A 19,207-nucleotide genomic window follows, 5' to 3' on the forward strand; every position below is an offset into this window, starting at 1 on the left:
GTTCCAGTGCCCTGTCTGCCGGAGCTGGGTTGGGGTTTCTGCCTGCTGCCCCGTGACTCTGGCTGCCCTAGCCCTGGGGGAGGAGGGCGGTGCTGCTGAGTCACTGCCTGGGCCTCTGGGCCTGGAACCGCGGGTGAGTCACCTAGGACTAGGGGCTCCGGAGGAGGGGAAAGAAGCTGGTGGACATCTGGAGGGGGGAGGGGAGCTGGCACACAGGAAGGGCGGTGCCCGGGCTGGACTGAGGCAGTAGGCCAGGGGGGCCTGGGAAGAGGCTGCGTGAAGTCTGCTCTTCTCTGAAAGGCCCTCCCCTGGGCTGGGTCCTAACAGGCCTCAGTGTTTGCCTTTCTCTGGGCGAGTGGGTGAGAGAGGCCGAGGCTGTGACCTCATCCCCAGCCTGGCCTCCTGGCTTGGGAAGTTGTGCGGGCCTCCTCCTCACCTGCCCACCTCCCAAGCTGGAGGAGACTCGCATTTTCTCCTCCCTTCAACCCTCCTGGGCCTTCCTTACACACACAGACTGCTGCTCACCCCAGCTGACTATAGCAGAGCCATCTCCACCTCTCGCTGCCTCCCTGTCTCCTGCCAGACCCCTTCCTACCCGAAGGGGGCCTTTCCAGGTCTTTTAAAGCACACCCTCTTGCCTCAGTAAGTCACTGACAGTTATTCTGGGGCCGGCTATTAAAAGCCACTTTGTTTTCCCTGCAGTCACCCCTGCCCTCTTCTTCCTGATAGCCCCCAGCTGCCTCCTGGTTCCCAGGCCCGTGAAGTCCCAGCACGCACCTGCAGCTTCAGGCACGCCAATGAACTGTGACTCGCAGGCATTTGTCATGAGAACAAGACTGGGCCTGAATCTCCAGGCCCCCATGAACAGGGGCTGCCTCCCCTTGCCCAGGGCCCAGAATACCTTTTCCCGGTGACACCTCCTGCTCCCGCTGTGGCCAGGGCGGGGCCGGGGGAGGGGCTGCCCTTGGCTGCCCGGGAGCCGGTATTGTCGGGAAGGGAGGGACTGGGAGGGGGTGTGTGGGGGTGGCAGGAGGCCAGCCTTTGGTGGGATCAGGTTAGGGCAGGTTTGGTTTCCTTAAAATGCAAAGTTAGGGGCCAGTGGGGCTAGCATATAAATCCCAGCTCTGGGCACCTGGACCTTTGCTTTCCTTCCTGAGTCTCTCTCTGCCCTCTGGTCTGGTGAGTACCTCTGTCCTGGGCAGGGCTGGGTGGACAAGACCCCCATGGGTCTCTGCCTTTGTCCCTTTGGCTTTTTTTTTAATGGGTTTTTATTGGAGCAGAGCTGATTTACACTGTGGTGTTAGCTTCTGCCGGATGTCCCCTTATGTTGGTCTTTGTCTCCTGGTTCCCTTGGTGGAGGGCCCGGGGTCTTTGTGGGTCTCTGCATTTGGGGGGACCTCCTGTGAAGTGTCAGATAGAGGCTTTTTCCCAGTTCCTCTGTGAGGTTTAGGGGTTGCTCTTGGGGTCTGTCTTGCATCTCTCAGTCTGAGTGTTGCTGCTTCTTTGGGGTTTGGGTCCAGGCATATGAAGTTGTGTGGTAGTGGGAGGTTTGGGGGGGTGCTTTAAGGAGAATCCTGGTTTGGTTTGTTTGTTTTTGAAAAGTCCTGGATTCCAGCAGGACTAAGAGCCAAGGATCTCAAGCGAGTGGGCCTGACCGGGCCCCTGCCCTGAGCAGCGGCACGGCCCTGCCACTTCCTGTCTTCTCCCACCTCCTGAAGGCAAGGCTGGCAGGATGGGCCCAGGGTGCTTCTTGCCCCTGGCGCCTGCTCCTCTGGCCTCACCCTGGGACCTGCCTAATCCTCCCGGGGTGGTGTGACCACTCTGAGAGGCAGGGCCTTGGAAAGAATGACCTTGGTCTCAGATTCTGTCCTGATCCTGGGGTACTGGGCTTTTAATTTCTTGAATTCCAGTCCCAGTAGAATCCTTGCTGTTAGGGAGAGTGTTCAGTTGCCAGCACCCCTGCTCCGGTGCCTCCAGCGTGAGGGGAGACACATTCCCTACCGGGTGAGAGCCCTGGTCTGACAGAGGATACAGCCTACCCAAGGGAGCTTCCAGTTAGATGGGAGAACGACGCCCTCTGGCTGAGGGGGGAGGTCACTCCTCAGGGAACCTCGTACCCCTGGGCTGTAGCCAAGGCCGCTGCCAGAGCCCAGTGAGCCCCACTAACTAGCCCATGGAGATGCCTGTCTCCGCAGCCCTGGCACAGAGCCCACTGGCCTATGATAGAAGCTGACAGAAAGGATCCCCAGTGGGACTCCGGCCACCCTGCCTTTTTTTTTCCCCCATAGATGCTCTGGGCCCCAAGTGTGGTGGGAGGAGACATGAGGCCCTTCCAAATACAGAGGAAGGTCTATCCCCTGCCTCACCCACCTAGTGTGAGATGGAGGTATGGCTTCTGGCCAGGGAGCCACAGGCTGAGGCGGAGACGCAGCCCTGCCTGCCCATTCTAAGAGGGACTTGGAGAGGCAGCTTGGGGCACAAGGGCAGCAGACGATCCTGCAGGCTGGGCTGAGGCATCTCCCTCACTTGCCACCCCTGTAGCCTCAGATCCAAGATGTCCAGTCCCCTGGAGCAGGCGCTGGCTGTGATGGTCGCCACCTTCCACAAGTACTCTGGCCAAGAGGGCGACAAGTTCAAGCTGAGTAAGGGGGAGATGAAGGAACTTCTGCACAAGGAGCTGCCCAGCTTTGTGGGGGTGAGTGGGGCTCACCGGGGATGAGAGGGTCCTGGTGTGTGGTGTGGGGGCACGGGATGAATGTCTTCTCCCTCGCTGGCTGGGGGTGGGCGGGCCTGGGGATGCAGACACCAGAGTGGGGTCAAGCCCTTTATGACCTCACCAGAGTGAGAGGGAAGCCTTTGTGTGCGCGAGTGGGTGCTCTACTGCCAGCCCCTCCCTGCAGCTTTCTGGAGAACGAATGTGCTGTCTGAGCCCAGAGAGGGGACGTGACTCGCTCAGGATCACACAGCTCTCATTTGTGATCTCCTTCTCTCTCCCTCCCTCCATCCTCTCTCTCTTTTGGTTTTCATATTTACTTGCCAAACTAAGAAGGTGTCTAGGGAAAGAAAAGCTCAGCTAAGACACACCCTGAGATGTTTAGGAGAGAAATGCCATCAGTTCTCAATTGGCCCCTTACCCTCCCTTTAATCAGCTCCTCCCTCGTGTGTGCTCACGCACTCAGTTGGTCAGTCATTTCCAGCTCTTCGCAACCGCGTGGACTATAGTCTACCAGGCTCCTCTGCCCATGGAACTGTCCAGGCCAGGATACTGGAGTGGGTTGCCATTTCCTAATCCAGGGCATCTTCCTGACCCAGGGATCACACCTGAGTCTTTCATGTCTCCTGCACTGGCACATGGATTGTTTACCACAAGTGCCACCTGAGAAGTGCACCACTCCCCCTTCGCCCCACCAAAAAAATATTTATTTATTTGGCTGCACTGGAGTGAGGACAGAGGGAGGTATGTGGGCAGGAAGCTCCGGCTCTCCACCTCCTTCCACAGGCCAGTGGGCTCGATGTCAGGGCTGCGGAGATGAGCAACTCCCGGGGCTGGTTAGTGGGGCTCACTGGGCTCTGGCAGAGGCCTTGGGTACAGTCCAGGGGTACGAGGTCCTTGAGAGTGCATGGGAGGGAGTCTTAATTGTGGCATGTGGGATCTAGTTTCCGGACCAGGGATCAAATCCAGGGCCCCTGCACTGGGAGTGTGGAGTCTTAACTATTGGACCAAATCCCAGTGGAGTCTTAGCTGCTGGAACAAATCCCAAAGTGACTTTGAACATATGAGGCATGTCCTTTTTTCTTAAAAAAATATTTTTGATCATACTTTTCTAATTTGGTTTCATTTTATCTGGGATGGGAAAGAGTCTGCCTTTGTGGAATTCATTTTTCTGGTGATGAGGCGTGGTGGTGGCTTCAGAAAGCTTGAGTTTCCTCATCAGCGGGATGTGGGTGATGCCCGTCTCCCTGGGCCCTTGTGGGGAGCAGAGCTGATCCTCTGAAGGGAGGGTCTGGGATCCCCCAGCAGGGAGAGCTGGAGGCTCTGGCTCATGCACTCCCCTGTGTCCCCACTCACAGGGCACCCTAGTGCTCCCAGGACCTCCCTGCTTCCCATCACTCTAGGTGCTCCCTGCTCACCGCTTACCTGCTGCCCAGGGAGGAGGGGAAAGCTGGGTTCTGCCCCAAGAGCTGATGGCCTGACTGTCTCTTGCTTTCAGGAGAAGGTGGATGAGGAGGGCCTGAAGAAGCTGATGGGTGATCTGGATGAGAACAGTGACCAGCAGGTGGACTTCCAGGAGTACGCCGTCTTCCTGGCCCTCATCACAATCATGTGCAATGATTTCTTCCAGGGCTCCCCAGCACGGTCCTGATGCAGAGCTTGTGGCTCCCTGCTATGGGTCTCTTCGGCCCAGGAGGACTCTCTATCTTTTTTAGTTTTACTCAATAAACTTTTTTTGCTGGTTGACAGTATTTTCATTGCTCAGTGTTGCCCTGTCATCTGGCTGGCCCAGTTGCTGTGCTGAAAGTGAAAGACCCAAAGCTGCTTTTTGCTGTGAGCTGTCTTTGTCCCTTTCAGTGCAAGATGATACAATTCCTTTAAAAATGTTGTGGGCTTCCTGTCTATCAACTTACAAATTCAGTTAGACAAAAGCCACATTTATAAATCTCTTTGAGACTGGCCCTTTCCACCTTAGAGTCAAGGTGCTGGGAGAAAATGTCCTTATGATTCTTAAAGACCCTCTTGTCTGAAAGGCTCAAGAAGACATACTGTTAAAATTATTAGAAGACATAATATGTATGTGAAATCTGAGACTTGCCCTTAAATCTTTTTGAAGTCCACATGAAATTTCTCCTCTTTGACTTTATCTTACCCTGAGGCCCTTTTCCTTGGCAGGGCCAAGGATTTGATCTTGGCCCCAAGGCCATTTATTGAGAGCCATTTGTTGTCTGGGGAGACTGTCTGGGGCTCCCCTGGTGGCTCAGACAGTAAAGAATCTGCCTGTAGTGTGGGAGACCCAGGTTCAATCCCTGGGTCAGGAAGATCCCTGGAAGAAAAGAATGGACACCCACTGCAGTATTCTTGCCTGAAGAATCCTATGGACAGGGGAGCCTGGTGGGCTACATAGTCCATGCGGTCGCAAAGAGTCAGACACAACAGAGCAACTAACATGACCTTGTACTACGGCTGTCCTGGGCGCTCTATATTTTCTCTAAATTCTACTCGAATTGAAGAGCTCCTTTTTTTTGGCTGAACCATGAAGCATGCAGGATCTTAGTTCCTCCACTAGGGATCCAACCCATGCCCCCTGCAGTGGAAGCGAGGAGTGAAAAAGAGTTTTAACGAAAAGGAAAAGGGGGGATGGATAATAGACAAGTAATAGACAATATTTTTGTGAATTACTTTCTTACTTTTCTCACTTCCCTGGCAAGCTTTGCTGCTTGGGAACTGCTTACAGAGTAGCTCAGACAAAAGCTCCCCCAAAATAAGGAGTGAGACACCCTGATTGTTCTTACTGTTCCGCTTTAACTGCACATCTGGGGCTGTTGCTGGGCAAGGTTGGGCAGGCTGAGCAATGAAAAGAGAGGAGCCTATTTCCTAATATAATACCCTGTAGGGAGAGGAACCAGTGAATACAGGTCAGGGATGTATGATAATGGTAATTAACATTTCCACAGCAGTTCCCAAAGCTGCTTTCAGGAACACTGTTTCTTCAGCCCCATGGTAACCCCCCAGAGAACTATGATTAGGCCCCTTTTACAGATAAGGAAATCAAAAGGAGGAAGCGTCTGCCATTCAAGGCACTCTTGTTTTGGCCAGGCTCTCTGATAGGCCTGTTCGAGCAACATCCCACTGACTCTTCACAGCAGTTGTGTGAGGGCTGTATCACTTCTAACACCGGTTGTAAAGTCAGGACAGGTTGTCTCTGGCTGCTGGCCGGGCCTCGGAGCTCAGTGTTCTCTGCGGGGACATGGAGTCGGGTGCCCACCCGCTGCTTCAGGTTCCCCCTCCCTGAGTCCACCCCCACGGTGAACAGCCTGCAGCTCTGTCCCTCCACATTTCACAGAGGAGGACATAGGGGCTGGGGGAGGTGGCCCAGTGGTACAGGATCTGCCTGCAGTTCAGGAGACATGGGTTTGATCCCTGTGTCAGGAAGATTCCCGGGAGTAGGGAATGGCTACCCACTCCAGTATTCTTGCCTGGGAAATCTCATGGACAGAGGAGCTACAGTCCTTGGGATTGCAAAAGAATCTGGCATGACTTAGTGACTGAACAGCAGCAACAGAAGTTATACAGGGAGCGGTACTGGAATTTGTCCCAAGTCTGTGAGAAAGGGGCTCCTGCTTAAGGGACATGCAGGTGACAGCCTGGGCCTTCCTCTCCTTCCCCTTGGGCTTTGTGTGAGATGAAGGGGACCTGGCTGGGCAGAGTCCAGATGCCCTTGGTTTCTTGATCCTGAAGACATGGGGAAGTGGGTCCACTTCTTGGTGATCGCATGGCCATAGTGTGACTGCTTGCAGTGGATCCTGGCTTCTGCTGGCACTCTGTCCCAGATTCTGGGGCTGTTTGGGCTGGTGGAGACTGGCCACGGTTGGCTGCCTCTGGAACTGTTCCCCGACTGGCTAGGCACCTAATGGGACAAATTTCTTTCTGTGTATTTGACAAACTAACAAACACATGAGTTTCCTAGCTGGTCTCAGTAATCTTCCCTCATCCCACCACTCCCTGCAAATCTCTGTGCCAAGGCAGAGAGCAGGAGGGTCTGGAAAACGGTGCTTGCTGCTCAGGGGCCTGCTGGCCAGATTCTCTCTCATTTTCTCCTGGAATTAGGGCAGGGAGCAGAACCTCAGGGAAATATATCTCCCCTTCCATTGTGTCCCATTGCGACTCTGCTCTTTGCTCTTCAAGGTCTGTCCTGCAAGAAAAGAGGGACAGAAGGCAAAGGTGGATTCTGAGACAGTTCAGTTCAGTTCAGTCGCTTAGTTGTGTCTGACTCTTTGCGACCCCATGGACTGCAGTGCTCCAGGCTTCCCTGTCTGTCCATCACCAGTTCCCAGAGCTTGCTCAGACTCATGTCCATCGAGTCGGTGATGCCAACCAACCATCTCATCTTCTGTTGTCCCCTTCTCCTGCCTTCAATAGGAGCGACCCAAATGAGGCTCCCCATGCTCCCACCTTTAGGTCATTTGAACTCCTCACCAACTCAGGGCTCCCATCCAGGAAATGGGCAGAGTCAGGCATTGACTAGGCACTCAAAAGAGGTAGTAGGTCTAAGCTCTACAGGTTCTCTTTGATCCCAGTTCAGATTCTCTCCCCACTCCCATTCCCTAATTCTGTAGCAAAGGCCTCCCTGCCTCCAGCCTTGGTAAATCAAATACCCCTTCCCACACTCTCTCCACACTGGGCTCAGATGATGAGAGAGAGGAGATGAGTCAGTTTGAGGAGGTTCACTGACCCCCACAGGGCTATGAGACTGGGGGGTGGGGTACCCTGTCCCTTGGGCCCAGGTCCTTGTGGCACAAGCACAGGAATGTTCGGATGCTCCAGGACATTTCATCTTATTTCTCCCTGAGATGCAGAACCGGACACGGACCTTCCAGGGGCCAGGGGGTTTCCCAGAGGCCTTTGTAAGGTGAGGGTGGTGATAGTGGGGGACCGAGGTGAGGAGGGAGGGGAGACAGAGAGGAGGGACAGTCCTGCCAGGTCAGAGAGCATCTGCTTCTCTTCCTGCTGCCCCCACTGAGTGGGGGATTTTGCGTGGGGTTGCTGAGTTAGACGCGGGGCCCTCAGCTCTCACACGCTCCACAGGACCGTCAAATGATATGAAGAACTTTCACACTGAAGTCTCAGGGCAGGAATCTTCCAGATCAAAAAAAAAAAAAATCAAGACCCAAACAAGGTAAAGGACCTCAAGGTGGAGAGAGGAGGGTGGCGGAGCTCAGAGTGAGGGCTCAGTGAAGAGGGCTTCTCATGACAGTCCTCCAGCCCCAAAGCACCTCCTCCCAGACCTCCCAGTCCACCCACCCTCCCTGCCGGGGTCCAGCCCCGGTGGATCCAGGGGTTTCAAAGGGGAGACGGGCTTCGGCGATCAGGAAACAACAGCTTACTTAAATGTTAATTAAAGATACAAAGAGTGGTTAAATAAGGATAGCTCAGTGAGGAAATTCAGTGGAGAAAAGAGGCTGAATAATTCAGCCAGAAGGTGAGAGAAAGAACGACATGAGGAGACCAAGCTTCAGTGAACAAGGCCCGCACTTTATTTTCCAAAGTAGTTTTTATACCTTAAGTTATGCACAGAGGATAATGGGGGAAGGGGTAGAGTCATGCAGTAAGCCAGGCTTTCTTCCTGCAAACTTATCATATGCAAAAGTTTAGGTGATTTGCATCATCTTCTGGCCCGGAGGCCTGTTAACATTTTAAGAAACTTATTTTTCTCTAAAGGTGATTATTCTAAAGTCAGGCACCACCCTCCAAAAGCATTAGATAAAGTTGCATTCCTATAGGGCAAAAGTGTGATGGGCTATAACAAGAAAAAGAATTAACTCAAGGGTCCAAGACTACAAACATTAAAGCTACTACTTACACCAATTATATTAATCAATACACTGCCAGGGACACAGCAGGTAAGGGATATGGAGACTTAGCAGCAAACATTGGCCCAACAAGTGAAAAACCCTTCACCAATACACTTTCTAATCAATCTTTTAACTACTCAAAGGAATCTGTGTTTAGACAGTTTAGAACATCTCATGCCTCTCACAGTTGAGAGGCTCTGAACAATCACATGTGGCCAGAAAAACCTATTCAGGCAGGCTAGAGGAATTCCAAAGGAGTTTGTAGGTTGAAACACTATCACACCCAGGAACTTTATTAACTGGAGCTATAAGCTAACTCTTTTTTCAGAGAGAGGTAGTGGGGGACAGCCCCCTGTAAAGTCAGAGGTGTAGGTGAAAGCACAAAGCAGAAAGTAGGCAGACTCTGGTTTGGGGGGTAGATGCTCGAGAATTTCCAGGGGGACTCCTGAGGCTCGATCCCGCCTTTGCGTATGCTGAGCCTCCTTCCTTATGACCTTTGCCACGGGTGGAGTTCCTCACGCTGGCTCCTGGCAGTGATAGAATTCCAGTTGAGCTGTTCCAGATCCTGAAAGATTATTCTGTGAAAGTGCTGCACTCAGTATGCAATATGCCGGGAGATGGCTCCCGGCACTCCCCTCAGCTGTCACCTCCTAGGGTGAGCGCCTGCCTGCCTCAATCTGGGCAAACAAAGGGGAGGAGTCCTGGGAGGTGCAGCCAGGCTGGGAAACAGGAAGGGCTGGGGGAAAAGGACTCAGACGGGGAGCAGTGGCCTGGCTCTTCCTTGACCACTCACATAGAGTACCCCAGGCCCACCACTGTAGCCCTGCTTTCCTGCTCTCCCTTGCATTTATGTTACCCATCTCTCATATGTCTGTTTGTTACCGTTTGTTGCCTGCGTTAGAGGGTCCTTTCCACAGAACTTGGATTTTGTCTGTTTTGTTTATGGCTGTACCTCCAATGCCTAGGAGAGGTGCTTCTAAATATTCACATGAGGACTTCTTGGTGGTGCAGTGGCTAGGAATCCACCTGCCAATGCAGGGGACACAGGTTTGATCCTTGGACTGGGAAGATTCCACATGCTATGGAGCAACCCAGCCCGCGTGTGCCTAGAGCCCGTTCTTTTTCTGCAACAAGAAAAGCCACGGCAATGAGAAGCCTTTACACTGCAGTGAAGAGCAGCCCTCGGTCCTCACAACTAGAGAAAGCCCATTGTGCAGCAACGAAGACCCAGCGCAGCCAAAAATAAGTATACTTAAAAAAAATAAAATGAATACTGACATGAGTCATGAACGGCTCTAACCCCATCACTAAATAGCTGTGTGGCTTGGGCAAGTTACCTGCCTCTCAGCTAACATTCACATGCTCACCAGGTGCCAGCGTATTTGTCTATGAGCCGTGTACATACTAACTCATTTATGCCTCACAGCAGTCCTATGAAACGGTGACCATTATTTTCCTTGGTCATCCACAGATGACAAAAATGAGGCCCAGAGAGGTGAGGTGATCTGCTTAAGGAAGGTGGCTGCTCGTGGCATTCCTGGGGTGGCACAGGTGGGAACGAGTGCTTGACCCAGAACTGAGTTAATCGCTGGTCCACACTGGCCCCCTGCTTCTGTCCCCTACTCCCCGTAATTCCTTGCCTATAAAACAGAGATAATCACAGCCCTCCCTTCCCGGCCCTCCCACTGCTTAGTTCCCTCATTTAAAGGGGCTGAGTCTTCAGGCAGCTGATGGCTGAAGGTTGAGCTGCAGGTGCAGGGGGACTCAAGGGAGGCTAAGGTGTCATGAACTCTCTGGCTGCCCCATAAGCATTAGGGTTTCTTCCCCATTCCACACTCTTCTGGATCTTGAGTTCTCTTTCTGAGAAATGAGGAGGGGTCTCTCGGGCCCAGGGATGAGGGGCGGGAGGAGAGAAGTGATATGAAGGGATTTCCATTTCTGGTAATATGGTGATCTGTGCCTGTTCCAGCTAAAAACAACAAAAAGTTCTGGAGAGAATAAAAACAGCTTTTCAAAGCATTAAAGAGCTCACAAGGCGGTAAGGAATGAGATAAAAATCTAAGTGAAAGCAGATTCCAGGAAGAGAGCCCGGTACCAGGCCCCTCATATCCTGAGGACATCACTTAACTGAGCCAAAGTGACCTTTGGCTTTGTTTGTGGAAAGAGGAAGGGTTCATTTGAGGCGTGGAGGCAAAGGGGACACCCCACATAATGCTGGGACCCCAAAGGGCTATACCGTTAAGCCCCAAACCAGAGGAAACCTACCCCCACCCAAAGGGAGTGCAGGGAGCTCGGCCTTGGTGCCATGTGGAGCCAGGAGGACAGGAGCTCTAGCTCCAGGCTGCCCTGGCGAGAGTCTGTGCTTGGTGGGGTGGGGTGAGGGGGCAACCAGGAAAACACAGCCTAGCCTTCCAGAAGGGCCCCTAGGAGCAGCAAGCCTTCCTCCCGGGTCTCAAGGCATTCTGCTGATGATCCCCTAGGGAAGCAAGCAGTTTTCCGCCCAGTGTGTCCAAGCAAAACCCTTAGGTGCTGTTTCAGGGGCTCCAAAGAGCTCCAGTACCGTAGTTCTTTACGTCTCAGCACAGAAAAGAATTCAGGGAGAGGTGAAGTGACATAGTGAAGAAATGATTTACTGGAATAGGATGCTTGTGAGACTTATAAGCGGGAGGACGAGAAATGCCACACTGTGAGACCTTACTGGGCTACAGTTTTATAATCATAGGAAAAATGGGGAGGGAGAGAAGACCTTCTTTGTCTTTCTTGAGTAGACATCATTGCTTCTATCGTTAGCTCCTCCTCCAGGTTGAGCTTGTCTCTACATAGTTAAGCTAGGTTCACAAATGATTGTTTTCTTAATGTGTACAGACAGCATGTCCTAGGGATCCTCAGCTGACTGAGCTCCCTGCACAGGATGTGGGTCTCATGCTGCCACTGTTTCCTTGTTTTGGGGGGTGTCTTGTGCTTCTTTTGTGTGGTTTGTTGCTAAGGAAGCATGCTCGGTTTCGTGGTTAAGCAAACCTTTCAGGAAGCTTTCAGGCTTCCCTGGTGACTCAGTGGTAAAAAATACACCTGCCAATGATGTGGGTTTGATCTCTGGGTCAGGAAGATCTCCTGGAGAAGGAACTGGCAACCCACTCCAGTATCCTTGCCTGGGAAATCCCATGGACAGAGGAGCCTGGTGGGGTGCAGTCCACGGGGTTGCAAAGAGTCGGACACGACTGAGCGACTAAACAGCAACAGACCTGCTTTCTTGAGTAATCATTAACATTCAGGGGTCTTCTGTATTTTTCTACTTACCATCCCCTAGTGGGATTACCTATTTAATCACCTATTTTGTCCCTTTGAAAGTGAAAATGTTAGTAGCTCAGTTGTAGCTGACTCTTTGTGAGCCCATGGACTGTAGCCCCCCAGGCTCCTCTGTCTATGGAATTCTCCAGGCCAAGAACACTGCAGTGGGTAGCCATTCCCTACTCCAGGGGATCTTCCCGACCCAGGGATTGAACCCCAGTCTCCTGCATTGCAAGTAGATTCTTTACCATCTGAGCCACCAGGGCTATGCCCCCATCACAAAGACTGTCGGTCTGGGGATCTAGCCAGGAGAGTGTCTGATGGGCTCAGTGGTCTCACCATAAATGGGGGAGCTGAACCAGAGGCTCACCAAGATCCTCTCTGGCACGGGGATTCTCTTGGGGTGAGGCAAAAATGTGTCCATCCTTCTTCTGGGATGCCTCTTCAGCATGAAGAGATGGAGGGTGGCTGTGATGAATGACCTGTCTCCTCTAACCATGCAGGAAGGAGATGGACAGGAGGCCATGGCCTGTTCCCAACGCTGGGGGAGGCCAGAGGGAAAATGAAGAGGTGGTGGTGTCTTCAGCCTTTGATGTATGCATGGCTAGGTGTGTGAGTGGCGTTTGTAGTAGGAGTTGCCAGGGAGGGAGGCAGGGGAGCCCCTGGGGGGCATCCTGAGCTTGACCTACTTGGATCGCCCCATAATTACTCCCTTCCTTCATCAGGAGGCTACAAATAGGGATGTCCTGTGTCTGGGTTCCTCCACTTGAAACGCCAACATCAGTGGTGAGTGCCAGCTGCTTGGGTCCTGCCCTGGGTTGGGTGTTGGTCAGCCCGAGTTCTGTTTCCTGGCTCAGAGTCTGAGCTTGAGGGCAGAGGGATGACCACAGCAGGAATTAATGAGGTGAAGGGAGTCTGGTGATGGACTCAGGGATTCCATGGTACAGTAAGGGGATGCTGGGGAGCTTGGGTTTAGGGGGTGTGCAGAGCTGAGGTCTGGCCGAGGGATGGGGATGATGGGCTTAAGGCACTGCTGTTGCCCACAGTTAATTCCCCCCTCACCCACTCCCTTCATTCCTCCCAGGGGGGTGAGATGGGCCAGGGAGGCGGGCAAGAGAGGATTCCCTCTAGTCTCCAGGCACCGAGCTCCTGAAAAAGCCACAGTGGTGGCGCCAGGCAGGCTGGCAGGAACCCAGAAGGGCAGTTCAGCCTCTCTGCATTTTCCTATTCCCTGCCATCATGGCCCTTTCCTCTCCTGGGAACCCGGAACTCTGCTCCAATCCTGGGCTGTCACAAAGCGTTAAACCCCAGGCAGCACTTAACCCCATTGTCTCTCCCTACTCTTGACCATCCACAGCGCCCAGCAGAGGACAAATCATTAGGGAGGGAGAGAGCCTTGGCCCAGGCTGCCACATGCTGCAGGACTCCTGTCCCCTGGGGGAACCAGGAGTGAGTCACTCAGCTCACGTGGAAACAACACGTGCCTTCCTGGCTGCCTTAGGGTTTCCCCAGGCTGGAGGCATCTCCCAGGAGGGCGGTGGGAGGGGCCAATGTAATGGGGGTGGGTGGGCAATTCTGGGGAGGGCTTCTCCTCTAACAGAACGGGGTAGCTGTCTGCAGAGCCTTCTGTCTCAAGACCCTCAGGGGTCAGGGTGATGGCTATAGTTGGGGCAGATCACAGACTGGTCCCTACCGGAGCTGGCTGTCTCCAGAGACCATCTGATTCAGGTCCCCGATTAGGTCTGTGAGGTGGGATTAACCCCATTTCACAGATAAGGCACCTGAGACCTTAAATGGCTCATCCTCGCCTGCACAGCTAGTCAGAGGCATAGTGGATCTTTGCACGCAGCTTCCCTGAGTTCAGGGCAGAAGGGATGGTGAGAGGGTGGTGGTGAGACTGTAGGGGTTCCTCTGAGACCTGACTCTCTCTAAGGATGCTCAGCTTTGCCAAGGACCTGAGGCCGGGAGCCCAGAGCAAGGATCTCCCTGCAGGTTCCTATGGAAGGGGCTCTGGGGTCCTGAAGGGGAGGAAGATTCTAGGCTCAGGGGGCTGTGTCTCAGAGGGTGATGCAGAGCCGGACTGAGCTATGGTTGGGTGTCAGATGAGAAAAGATGGAGACAATAAGTGGGGGTTTCCCTGGTTGCTCAGATGGTAAAGAACCCCTGCAAGGCAGGAGACCCAGTGTTTGATCCCTGGATTAGGAAGATCCTCTGGAGAAGGAAGTGGCAAACTACTCCAGTAAGAACCTGGAGAATCCCCTGGACAGAGGAGCCTGGCTGGCTACGGTTCCTGGGGCCACAAAAGAGTCCAACATGACTTAGTGACTGAACTACCACCACTGTGGGAGAGTGAGGTGACGAGTGGGCCGCTCTCCCTGAGGGGTTTGCAGTGATGTTGGGCAATTAAGGCCTCTGTCCAGAAACAGAACAAGTGGTGGTGGTGGGAGACGGTGGGGGCGGTCGGAAAATAAACGAGGAGCTGGTGTAGTCAAGGAGGGCTGCTCAGAGGAGGGGGAGCTTGTGGGGTTGGAAGTGCGTAGGGGGTTAATCCAGGTCTGGGCTCAGTCCCTGGGACACTTAGAGTGCAGCGGTTAGAGAGGGGTTGACTTGGCTTCTGCCATGAGTCCCACCTTTGTTCCATGACAGGCAATATGGCCAGTCTTCTGGAGCAGGCGTTGGCTACTCTCGTGTGCACCTTTCAGGAATATTCACAGTTCTCTGGAAACCCGCTCTGCCAGGCGAAGTTCAAGGAACTCCTGGAGAAGGAGCTGCCTACCTGGGCCCCGGTGAGCACCTGGGCTTAGCCCCCAAGGGAAGCACTGCTTGAATTCTGCGAAGAGACCCTGCTCAGAGTCTGGGGCACAAGGGGGTGGAGGTTAGACTGTGGGGAGGGGTGCTGGGAGGGAAATGGGCACAACCGGAATCTCAGTTTCTTCATCTGTAAAGTGGAAGAAAATCACCTCCCAGACTGGCAGGGCAGTTGGGAAGACTGAGGGAGAGCTCTGTGAAGAACACACGTTCCGTAAATGGGCTGAGAAAGAGGGTTTGGGAGGGGAACTGACACGGTGAATCCTCAGAACAGGGAGGCTGAGGTTGACCCCGAAGGGGCGTGGGTTGCGGATGGCGGGGAGGAGGCGTGGAGGGGAGGGATGTGTGCACCAGGCTGCTCTGCCCTCCTCAGCCTGCCTCCTCATCCCTCCCCGCCCCACCCTGCACAGACGACGCTCCGGGAGTGTGACTACAAGCAGTTCATCAGCGTCCTGGACACCAACAAGGATTGCCAGGTGGATTTTGTGGAGTACATGCGCTTGCTCGCTTGCCTCTGTATCTACTGCCATGAGTACTTCAAGGACAGTCCCCTGAAGCCCTCCTGCGCCCAGTAACGGAGCCGCTCTGGCTCTGCCCCGAGGTCATCCTGGGCACGTCAGCTCTCCCCTTCCCAGCCCCCCGGGCCCCTCCTTCTAGACTCTCCCAGGTTTGCCCCTGGTGTGTCAACCCATGAGTCCAGGAAACACGAGGGGACCATCCCCAGAACCACAGCTAGTGATCTGAAGAGCAGCCAGCCGCTGCCTCCCCGCACCAGCCACAGCGGTGGTGGCTGTCAAGGCCCAGAAGAGCATGTCTGGGAGAGAGATTGTGGCGGCAAAGGCCTCTTTTGTTCCTAATAAAGAACTGGCATCACTTGGCTTCCTTTGGTTCTTCTGAGATGACGGCACTGGGGCATCACCCCTCCCTGGACTTTTCCACGGGAGGACAGGAGGTTGAGGGCAGTTTCAGACCCTGCGGAAATGAAATGGTCCCAATGTCCAGCAGGAAGGCATGGGGGCAACTTGGGGACAATGTCCATGGGAGGATAGTTGGTGGGGGGGCTCTCTGTCTATCTGTGTATGGCGGGTCTCTGAAGAAGAAGCTCCCCTGGGCTGTGAAGAAGGTGAGAGGGGGGTCAAACTCAATCCCCCAGACCCGATGTTCTGGGAGGAGGGTGGGGCCGTAGGGGAGAGGGCGAGTCTGTTCCCCGCCCTGGGCTATGAGAGCCCAGAGTGCAGCACTAATGGGATTAGGGGTTGGACTAGGGTGCTGCTCCCTGATCATCTGGGGAGGGGTGCTCTGCTGTTGAAGGGGGAAGGAGAGAGACCTTCAGGCAGACCCCTCTGCTTGAAGTCACAGCCACCTGAGGGGTTTAACCCCCGACTCCTGACCCTCCCTCAACCCCTGAGCTCATACCTTATGCTGGGAGGTTCCCCTGATCCCTGCCTCCCCTCATTTTGTGCTGCATCACCTCTAACTTTCCTCCGCTCCCTGCCCTCTTCATCCCTGACACCCATCCCAAATCTAAGCCCCCTCCCAACGCCCTCTGCCAAATATAAGCCCCCTTCCAACGCCCTCTGCCACCCGACCGCTCTTGGTCTCTTCAGTCCATCCCTGAGCCCCACGGCATGCCTCTCCTTCCCCATTCCATCACTCCTGCCACAGTGCCTTTCTCCAAGGATGTGCCTGTGGGGGTCCCCAAGCCTCCTTTGGGTGTTAGCCTGTTCCTCCTCCCAGACCCCCAGCTCCTGTCCCGGGGCTCACTCAACATAGTAGGAAGCTCTTTGGGGAGGAGCGCAGGGCAGCATGAGCCATCCCCAGCACCGAACCTGAGGGGCCCTCCCTGTGTTCTCGGGCTGCCACATCCCAGGGCAGTTTCCCACCTGCCACCTTCCACCCCTCTATGCCGGCTGCCTGGTGGGACACGTCCTCCTTGTCCCTCATGCCCCACGCACAGCCTGTCCCTTCCCCCAGCTCCCTAAAACTCAAGCAGAGCTGTGCACACCCACCCTCCAGGCCCCTGCCTGTGCCCCTGGGGCTCTCCCATGTTCGTCTGTGCCTGCTGGGGCAGGAAGCTGGCTTTCCAGGCTGGGCGGGTGGAGAGGGGTGGAGGGGGGCCACTGTGTTCACCACATCAGCCCACGATAGGAGGGCTGGGTCCCGTTCTCCCCCATCCCCTGCCATGGGCAGGGCCTGGCCCGGGTATAAATAGGTCAGACTGCTGGGTTCTCCCCATTCTTCCTCTCTCCCCATCATCTCTCCCCAGCACTTCCTCTCTCTTGGTGAGTTGTGGTCGCCTGGCTGGCACGCAAGGGGTGTCAGGCCGAGGCTGGGGGCAGGAGGAAGGGGGGTGGGTGGGAGCCAGAGGCGCTAAACAGGTCCAGATGTGAGATTCCGATGTGGAGGCTGTGGGGTGGGTGGTGTGTGTGTGCATTCAGGAAAGAACAACAAGCATGCAGGTGGCTGGTGGGAACTGTCTGAGGGGTTCTGTGATGCCGGGGCTTGCGTGTGGCGTTGCTGCCGTATGTGACTGGTGGGTGTGCACGTTGGCTGGTGTCTGCTGGGTGGCACACTTGGGTGTGGAAAGCACAGTGAAGGCAGAAGGGGCCTGTGGGCTCTGGCTGGTTATGTCCTAGGAGCCTCGGTCCTGCACCAGCAGCCCGGCCCAAGGGAGGGTGGCCTCCCTGTCCCTCCCCTGCATCCGTGCCTCTGCCACCTCACCCTGCCCCTCCCTATGCACTGGTTTTTTCCGCTAGGCCCCTGGGCAAGCCTCCAGCAGCCTCGCCCAGCCCAGTGCTGGGAGGGGGAAAGAATGGGCTGGGGTGGGGCTGCTGTGGGCTGAGCTCAGGAGTGGGTGAAGGGACCAAGTGAGGGTGGAGGAAGTGCTGCTGGGGAGCTGGCTGCCTGGAACCCGGAGCCCTGCAGGGGTTCACTGCCCCAAGCATACATTTCCCTCTCCCGCTAGGAGCTGAACCCCTTTCTGGATGGGAGATGTGCTCCCTGAGGGATGGGAGTGGGGGCATTTACAAATACATAGCTGGGGGTGGGGTGGGAAAATAAGGTTGTCTCTGTGACCCTGCCCCCAGCTCCTGACTGCTGCCATGGCATACCCCCTGGAGAAGGCCCTCGATGTAATGGTGTCCACCTTCCACAAGTACTCGGGCAAGGAGGGTGACAAGTTCAAGCTCAACAAGTCTGAGCTAAAGGAGCTGCTGACCCGGGAGCTGCCCAGCTTCTTGGGGGTGAGTGATACTGCCTGGGAGGCACCCGTCCTCTGTTCAGCATTACCTACAGCTGGCATCAGCTGCTGACATGGGCAATTTCCGGGCAGAGAGCTTACCCTGGGTGCCTGTGGCCAAAGCACGGTGAGCACCCACCGCTTACTTCCTAGCACCCTCAGAAAGAGGGCAGAGTGAGCAGATAGGGTACGGTGCTCTGTACAACTTCCCTGGAGGGAAACTGATGCTCAGAGAGGCTAAGTAACTTCCCAAAGAAGTCCGTGTTTAAAGCTGAGATCATGAACCACGATGGTCGAACTCTTGCCATCACTCCAGCAATGAACCTCTTTTTTTTTTTTTAAGATTCTGGGAAAGTTATATGCCTTCTTATTCCTTTTTTTTTTTAGTTGAAATATCGTTGATTTATAGTGTGTTCATTTCAGGTGTACAGCAAAGTGATTTAGCTATATATACACATCTATTTTTTCAGATTCTTTTCCATTATAAGTTATTACACAATATCGAATACAGTTCCCTGTGTTATACAGTAAATCCTTGTTGCTTATCTCTTTTATATACAGTAGTGTATATCTGTTAATCTCATATTCCTATTTTATCACCATCCGCTCGCCCCATAAACCATTTTTGAGTTTCTATTTGGCTTGTGGACATGAAGATATAGTTCTCTGGAGACACTCACACACCTACAGAATTCTCCTGAGCAATCCCAGTTGCCATCTGTATCAACCTTTACGCTTTCATGACCATTGTATAATTGGACTCTTAAAATGACCTTGGCAGAAGAGGCTGTGGTCTCCGTTACGCAGTTGTACCCAGGTCCTCAGACGTCATCTGAGGGGTAGCTTAGCCCCTAGGGCTGGAGGTCCAAAGCCAGGCCCCACAGGGGTGCCTGTGCCTTCCTGAGCTCCCATCTGGAGCTCAAGCCTCACCCAGTCCTAGCTCTGCCCTACTCCCCAACCCCGACCTCGCTTCCGGTTTCCACCCGTAGCCTCTTCCTCCTGCAGAAAAGGACGGATGAAACTGCGTTCCAGAAACTGATGAGCAACCTGGACTGCAACAAGGACAACGAGGTGGACTTCCAGGAGTACTGCGTCTTCCTGTCCTGCATCGCCATGATGTGCAATGAGTTCTTCGAAGGTTTCCCTGATAAGCAACCCCGGAAAAAGTGAAGGCTCCTCAGGTGTGGGTGGTGGGGGGCTGCCAGCTGGGGTCTTCCCTGTTGGCGGTGGGCACATCAGCTCACCCTGGCTCCTCCAGACGTGAGCACCATACTGAACAAGTTCAATAAAGATTCTTGAAAGCTA

General features: G+C 54.2%; 3 protein-coding genes across 5 annotated transcripts; all 3 read left to right on the plus strand.

Annotated features, from left to right (window-relative positions):
• The first annotated feature begins 1,007 nt into the window (after window positions 1-1,007).
• Window positions 1,008-4,464, plus strand: S100A2 (S100 calcium binding protein A2). Of its 2 annotated transcripts, none has more exons than XM_061405886.1 (3): window positions 1,008-1,179; window positions 2,542-2,695; window positions 4,212-4,464. In XM_061405886.1, the coding sequence occupies exons 2-3, from the start codon at window positions 2,555-2,557 to the stop codon at window positions 4,362-4,364; spliced, it is 294 nt and encodes a 97-aa protein (XP_061261870.1). In that variant the 5' UTR covers window positions 1,008-1,179; window positions 2,542-2,554; the 3' UTR covers window positions 4,365-4,464. The 2 variants fall into 2 exon arrangements, with proteins under 2 accessions (XP_061261870.1, XP_061261871.1); XM_061405887.1 differs by lacking the exon at window positions 1,008-1,179 and adding an exon at window positions 1,912-2,004.
• Window positions 4,465-9,483: 5,019 nt separating this feature from the next.
• On the plus strand, window positions 9,484-15,537 carry S100A3 (S100 calcium binding protein A3). 2 transcript variants are annotated; one of them, XM_061405885.1, is made up of 3 exons: window positions 9,484-12,642; window positions 14,503-14,642; window positions 15,075-15,537. In XM_061405885.1, the coding sequence occupies exons 2-3, from the start codon at window positions 14,508-14,510 to the stop codon at window positions 15,237-15,239; spliced, it is 300 nt and encodes a 99-aa protein (XP_061261869.1). In that variant the 5' UTR covers window positions 9,484-12,642; window positions 14,503-14,507; the 3' UTR covers window positions 15,240-15,537. The 2 variants fall into 2 exon arrangements, with proteins under 2 accessions (XP_061261869.1, XP_061261868.1); XM_061405884.1 differs by lacking the exon at window positions 9,484-12,642 and adding an exon at window positions 13,408-13,848.
• Window positions 15,538-16,838: 1,301 nt separating this feature from the next.
• S100A4 (S100 calcium binding protein A4) lies at window positions 16,839-19,207 on the plus strand. The gene is made up of 3 exons (XM_061405882.1): window positions 16,839-16,946; window positions 17,751-17,906; window positions 18,908-19,207. Exons 2-3 carry the CDS (start codon window positions 17,766-17,768, stop codon window positions 19,070-19,072), a joined length of 306 nt encoding a protein of 101 aa, XP_061261866.1. The 5' UTR covers window positions 16,839-16,946; window positions 17,751-17,765; the 3' UTR covers window positions 19,073-19,207.

The sequence above is a fragment of the Bos javanicus genome, chromosome 3 (genome assembly GCF_032452875.1).
Source record: "Bos javanicus breed banteng chromosome 3, ARS-OSU_banteng_1.0, whole genome shotgun sequence".
Lineage (NCBI taxonomy): Eukaryota > Metazoa > Chordata > Mammalia > Artiodactyla > Bovidae > Bos > Bos javanicus.

Coding starts and splice junctions, on each gene's coding strand:
- S100A3 (XM_061405884.1), top strand. CDS start 13,791: ATGCTCAGCTTTGCCAAGGACCTGAGGCCGGGAGCCCAGAGCAAGGAT. Junction 13,849..14,502: donor GAGCAAGGATCTCCCTGCAG/GTTCCTATGGAA, acceptor GTTCCATGACAG/GCAATATGGCCAGTCTTCTG. Junction 14,643..15,074: donor AGCTGCCTACCTGGGCCCCG/GTGAGCACCTGG, acceptor CACCCTGCACAG/ACGACGCTCCGGGAGTGTGA.
- S100A2 (XM_061405886.1), top strand. CDS start 2,555: ATGTCCAGTCCCCTGGAGCAGGCGCTGGCTGTGATGGTCGCCACCTTC. Junction 2,696..4,211: donor AGCTGCCCAGCTTTGTGGGG/GTGAGTGGGGCT, acceptor TCTTGCTTTCAG/GAGAAGGTGGATGAGGAGGG.
- S100A4 (XM_061405882.1), top strand. CDS start 17,766: ATGGCATACCCCCTGGAGAAGGCCCTCGATGTAATGGTGTCCACCTTC. Junction 17,907..18,907: donor AGCTGCCCAGCTTCTTGGGG/GTGAGTGATACT, acceptor TTCCTCCTGCAG/AAAAGGACGGATGAAACTGC.